Below are 6487 nucleotides of genomic sequence, written 5' to 3'. Positions count from 1 at the left end.
ACAGGTGTGGCGGGGCGGGGGCGGGGGGCCGTGTTCGCCACGCCTCCGATCGTGCACCTGTTCCGGCGGCAGAGGCGAGTGAATGAGCGGTGCTGCCAGGCTTCCCCGTGCATGTACACGGGGGACCCGGTTACGGCCGCTGGCCCTGACGTGTCCCCCTGCCCGGGGTGTACCCGGGGCCCAGCGTACAGCAGCTGATGGGCGACGCCGCCCTCTGTGGCCTGGCTGTCGGCAGACACCGCGTGCCGCTGGCCACACGCATCTTCACCGCCCGCAGCTGCCCGCAGCTGCCCGCAGCCACATCCTCCCGACTCTCTGGTCTCCGGGAAAGGGGCACGTCCCACCCACAGAGCGTCCTGGCCGCATGGGGCAGTGGCGACATCACGTTTATTCAGCTCTGGGGGGAGATGAGGCAACATCTAGGTGACTCGATGCAACACAGATGTGTCAGGGAGAGAGAGGGGCCCGTAAACACGCCCGTGCCCGAAGCCTTGGGAGCTTTCGTCACCTAGCGGCCCGGGGCACGGCAGGCACTTCCTCCAGGCTGAAGGACGAGGGGCTGCGGGTCACACTCCTGACAGCTAAGAAAGCGACCACCCCCAGGCAGTCCCTCTGGGTCCCGAGAAGGCCCTGCGGGGTATCCATGCCAGCGTCACACGAGCCCTCTGCCACTGGGAGCGTCCTTGGCAGATGTGTGTCTCTAGGAAGCTCCTGGAGGTGGCTGACAGGAAAATTGTATGCAAACCCTTTTTCTTATAAAGCCACGTCAGCCTCTGCAAGAAATGCTCTTTTTGGAAAAGCTCTTAATTGGTGATGGGCTCTGGGAGGGTCTGAATGCCTGACCATGGTCAAGAAGCCACACCACAAGGTAACTGTCCAAGACTTCGGTGTTGTCTGTCCCACAAAACCACAGAACTGGACCCACGTGTCTCCATTACACATGACGGCTCGACCAGGCCCTCATGGAAGGGTCTAGACTTGCACAGCCCACGACTGCCGTGCACGCTGTGCCCACGAGCCACACCCTTGACTACTAGGGGCTCTGTTTCCCATTCCTGCGACTCGGAGCCCCACTGAGTCAGCGGTCTGGGAGTTAGGGAGCAGTGGTGCTAAAGGCCTTGACATAAATCTCTGGGGATGCCAGGTGGTTCTAGTGTGCATCAGGGCTGAGAACCACCTCCCCAAACCACTTCTGACTCCTGAAAAACTCACAGTGGTTACCGGCCTAGATCTATCTGTCATCACCGTCTATCGATCTATCCGCCCGTCCATCTTCTTTCTTTCTATTCACTGTCGATCACCTACCCATTCATCGTCTCTATCTACCTATTGATCTATCGATCTACCTACCTACCTATGTATTTATCATGTACCTACTGTCCACCTATTGTCTATCCACCTATCCTCTGTCTATCTTCCATCTTTATCATCCACTCACCTACCCTTCATCTCCCGATCTGTCTGTCCCAGCCTGTCTCTCCGTCCAGACTGGGACAGGGAGGGAAAGGCGGCTGTGATCTCCCGTCAGCTGGGGGTGACGGCGTCTGGGCACTTTCCGATTTCTGCCTGTTGGGAGCTGGAGGGGCCGGATCAGTTTCAGCCGTCACCTCTCACAGACCACAGGGGGCTCGGGGTCCCCAGGAGAAGCGGCTGCTCCGGCGTCGCTTCCTCCCCAGGCACCGCTGCCCTCTGCAGGCAGATGCCAGATCGAGTGATGTGCCAATCACCTGTTTTCATTTTTGTCTGAATGGTGACATGCCTCAGACCTCGCCCAACAAGCTTACGGAGAGTTCAGTCTCTGCCATGGCGGCTATGATGTTACATATCTGTGTGGATAAAAACACAGAGGTCTATTAAAAAGAGAGAGATTATGTGTTTCTTTTCATACGTGTATAATGTGGGAATGAAGGTATTTTTGTCATTTTCAAGTAGTAAATCTTTTCTAAAGCCGGAGACCGTATGTGAGGTAATTAGATTCAGTCTGTGTACCCCTGCATTAGGCAATATCAATATTTTCTTTAGAATCAATCGAAGCCAGAATTTACTTAGAAAAAACAAGAGCATGAAACCATGTGATTTATGAGCTCTGCACAAATTCAATATCTTTATGAACCTTATGAATCTGAAAAATTGAGATTATGTGTCTCATTAAAGTACTCCAATCATGCCTTTTGTATCACATGAGAATGCTGACATAATTTGAGAATTTGGTTCAAAAAGTCTTTGTATCAGTAAAATATTGGAATGGCTCCATCTATAAGGCTTACGCATCATTTACTCAAAATTTGCTTCCTGGGTGAATGTGTTTTGCTTTCCCTGGGTGAGGAGGGATGTTATCAAGGAGTGCGCTGTTTCTCTTTGGATTATTATCTGTTTTCTCACCTTAAGAAAGCAAAGTGTTGCAGAAATTAGAAAACAAACACAAACGTTAAGTTCCGGAGGTAAACAGACGAGACCACCTCCTCTGTTTGAACACGAACCCAACGCAGTCAGGCCCTTGAGACCGAAAACCACGTCCGTCCCGTGAGAGTCTTCCCTGAGCCCGGAGCCCCCCGAACGCTAACGATGCTCCGAACGAGGGAACGGAGCGGGGAGCAGCTCAAGCCGAGTGATTCCTCGGTCAGCGGCGCGGCGCGAGCGCACCGTGTGCGGGCTCCGCGGAGACACACAGGTCACGTGACCCGGCGGCAGGGCGAGCCGTGCGCCCGAACTTGGAACTGAACGCTGGCTTCTCAGCAAGACAAACGCTGGCGAGGGAGTGGCCCGGGCTGAGTGCGGGACGCCAGGGGACGCGGCTCACGGAGATGGCGCCTGACGTCACTGGAACAGACCCCACGGAACTCCCGCCAGGAACCGACGGCGGCGCCTGTGCTGTGCCCCTTCGCGTCACCCCCTGTGCTGGGACCATGGCGTGTGGGTGGTTCCACCTGGCTCCCTTTCCCTCTCCCAGCCTCTCAGTTTTCAAGGCCCAGCTTAACCACTGCCTGGAACTTCGCCCCCACCCCAGGCTCGGCGCCCTCCCCGGCGCCCCACGGCCCGCCTCAGCCGCAGCCTGGCACATGGCCACGTCGCTGGGTAACTCCGGGTACCTGGCGCCCAACTGCCCGAGTAATGCTCCAGGCTGGAAGTTCGTTTCATCCACCCTTGTCCCGTGGAGCCTGGCCTGACACCAGGCAAGTCCCAGCGAAGGAAGGCTGGAGTGACGGATGACCCGCATGCATCACCCTGGCAGTCGCCAGAGGTGTGTCTCGTGAGACAGCCTCCCAGCCGTGTTACACACAAGTGTGGCAGGAGAGAGCTAGCATGTGGGGACCCTGACAGATGCCACTTTCAGCACGGCCAGTGACCCCCAGGCCACCTGGGCATGCACACACCCCTGAACGTCCATCCTCCCAGCTTCAGTGCGTAAGGACATCTGCCGTCCAGTGTCCGCGAGGGCCCACTGCTTGGCGCTCACCTAGTGCCTTGCAGCACGCGGCACAGGGCACACGCACACAGCACAAAGGGCCCCGTGGCACGTGGCGCATGGCTCCGTTTACACGTTTCTTCCCAATTCTAAAACTCTCATCTATGACACACTCACGAAATACGAATGTAGAGAAAAAAGTGGGCAGAATAACAGCACATCTAATCAACAGGACGAAACGATGCGACGTGGCACACTCACCGCTTCCTCGTGGGTGGAGTTCTCCACGCTGATGCCGTTCACCTGGACGGACGACAAATCGAGAGCTGGTCACTGTGCGTTCACATACACAGGGGACCGGACGGAGGGCTGGGCTGACACACTGACCTGCAGGACGGCGTCGCCCACGAACAACATCCCTGTCTGGTCAGCTGCAGGGCGCAAAAGTGCAAAGTGTCAACAGACAGTCGGTGCCATCGTGCTCGTCATGACGGTCATTCACGCTGTTTCTGCAATAACCGAATGGCCCTGTGTGTCTGTGAGTGTACATGTGCATGAGTGAGTGTGTGCGTGTGTGAGCACACGGGCGTATCAATGCATGCATGTGTGAGTGTGTGGGCACGTGTGGCAGCGTGTGGGCGTGCATGGGTGTGAGAGGTACCGCCCCACAGCTAAGCGGGCGGCTGACTTTAAGCACACCGAGAGGATCCCTTTCCAAACCCAGCTGTGGGTGACATGGATACACGCGTCCCCTCGTCCCGAGGAAGGGCCGGATCACCCGAGGGGACAAGTCTGATTCTCACGTCTCATTTAGTCGACACCGACAATAAAGGACACACCTAACGGCCGCTCTAAGTGACGAGACCGCGGAGAACAGCCCGGATGAAAGCAGAGGACCGTCTGCGCCGAGGCCGGAGCGTGACCCCCACAGCACGGCCGCCCTCGACCTTCCCATTGCCCCCGAGGCCGAGAGAGCCCGACACCGAACAGCTGCACAAAACCACGGCCCTGCCCCAGATGTTCACCGTCGCGTAGCTTTGCTTTAATTCACGCGTCTTCGATGAAGGGTCGGAAACCTAGTCACAGCTATTGTTTCAGCACGAAAATTTTCCTTAAATTCCCTGTTTTATATCACGTCAATTGTTAATATTATTTCTAGTCGTTGACGGGCATTAAATTTTGGTGAAAATAAAACACAGCCTCCTGTCGCTGGACCTGGCGATACCAGCTCCGGGTCTCTAGCAATGTCCCCACCTGCACGAGGTCGTGCCCGGAGCAGCCCGCACGTCCCCCTGGTGTGTTCCTGTCACCCTTGGCCACACGGCCCTTCCAGAGCCTCCATCCCCCTCCCCCGTCTCCGCTCTGAGCCGGGTCCAGGGAGCGTCCCCACGCTGACCGTGGGGACGCAGGGTCCTTCGAGCGGGCGGAGAGGGCAAAGCCGCACACAACGACAGAAGCGTGAGTGCTGCAGGTCATGCACATCCTTCGCGAGATCACTCAAGGCAAACGCCGCATCCGAACAGCCGTGGCACAGCACGGGGTGGGGGAGGGTGCCGAGGGGCCTCAGGGACTTCTGCCCCCTGCTGGGCGGGGAAGGAGGAGGGGGGACCGGGACCCATACAGACGTCAGAGTCCCTCCCGCCCCTGACGGTGAATGAGGGCATGCATGGGGCTCGGGAGGTCGCTATATTAGGTGTGTACAGAAATGCAGTGAGCTGTGGGGTGAGGTAAGAGAGGGGACGAGGTAGGGGACGAGGTAGGGGAGAGGCGCGGGGGGAGAGCAGGAGTCCGGCAGGCGGGGACCGGCTGCCACGGCGTCATGGCGAGAGGCGCTGGACGCCGTGTCACATGTGGGGACTTTATTTCATTGGCGAAGGCGGACGCATTGAACCATCGCTGCCCGCCCCCCCACAGTGGCCCGCACACACTTGCCACGTGATGAAGTCTGTGAATGAGACTGTGTGCTCTGAGTCATTCTGGAAAAACGGCATCTGCATGTGCACTGCATCGGGGACTAAGGCAGCGGTCCCCAGCCTTCGTGGCACCAGGGACCGGCGCTCCTGTAAGAATCTAACACCTGAGGATCTGAGGCGGAGCCGAGGCGGTGATGCTGGCGCTGGGGAGCAGTTGCAAACACAGATGAAGCTTCGCTCGCTCACCTGCTGTGCGGCTCAGTTCCTAACAGGCCAGAACCAGTACTGGTCCATGGCCCGGGGGTCGGGAGCCCCTGGACTAAGGAACTCCACATTCAGATGAGAAGTCTTCAGAGTTCAGATGTCAAGGTTTTGTTTGCAAAATTATACAAATCAATCCAACAAAGATTAACACGTTTCTATGTTGACACATAACTATTCGGGGATGGGGCTCCTTCCGGCCACAGGGCTTCAGCAGACCGTCCCCACTGACCCGCCAGGAACAAGCTCTCTGCATCCGGATCCAGCAGCTTCTGGAAAACCGAGTTTTAGATCATTGTGGAAAGTGTCTGAGGGTAGTTTAAAATCATACATATTTTTTGTCACTCAGGGGACTGCACTTGGTCACTCATTTAAGGAACTTGAATGAAGCCATTTCTGACCGGGAGGCCATTGCTCCTGAGACGGCCAGAGCCACCAGGAGGTGGCGGGGACCCAGCAGGAAAGAACAGGGGGGTGCAGGGCCGCCAGGCACCCCCAGACCGGGGACGGGCTCCACTCTAGACTTGGGGCTCACTCCCACGGAAATGAGGCTGAGCGGGGTCTGCACGGAGCCACATCTGATTCGAGGGACGCCGGTCTCGTTGACCCTGCCAGACCACAGAGGATTCTGTGACGGCTAGGCCAACACGCTGTCTGAAGCCGCCGGGACAAGCCCCGGGTTGAAGCCAGGCCCCGAGGCAGGCGGCCACGCTGGGGGCCCCGACCCGGAGCCCTGCGTCGAAGGGTGCGCTCGGCGTGGAAGCCCCATGTGAGCAGCACAGGCGTGTAACGCGCGCGGGTGCACACACGTTACCCCTGACAGCGGGAAATGGCGGAGCACCCACACGACATTCCTGGAGCTCCTGAGAAAAATTAAAAGGTCAAATGGAAATCCTTAAAGAAAAGG

General features: G+C 57.5%; 1 protein-coding gene across 1 annotated transcript in view; it reads right to left on the bottom strand.

Annotated features, from left to right (window-relative positions):
• Positions 1 to 6487, bottom strand: part of SNTG2 (syntrophin gamma 2) — a 95958-nt gene that overhangs the window by 53652 nt on the left and 35819 nt on the right. The window contains exons 5-6 of the mRNA XM_039855034.1: positions 3794 to 3837; positions 3668 to 3709 (exon numbers count right to left, since the gene is read on the bottom strand). Coding sequence (XP_039710968.1) covers positions 3668 to 3709; positions 3794 to 3837 — 86 coding nt within the window. The remainder of the gene's footprint in view (positions 1 to 3667; positions 3710 to 3793; positions 3838 to 6487) is intronic.

The sequence above is a fragment of the Pteropus medius genome, unplaced genomic scaffold, assembly GCF_902729225.1.
Source record: "Pteropus medius unplaced genomic scaffold, Ma_sr-lr_union100, whole genome shotgun sequence".
In the NCBI taxonomy this organism is placed as follows: domain Eukaryota; kingdom Metazoa; phylum Chordata; class Mammalia; order Chiroptera; family Pteropodidae; genus Pteropus; species Pteropus medius.
Note: the sequence above shows the minus strand (reverse complement) of the source record. Positions and strands in the feature narration are given on the sequence as shown.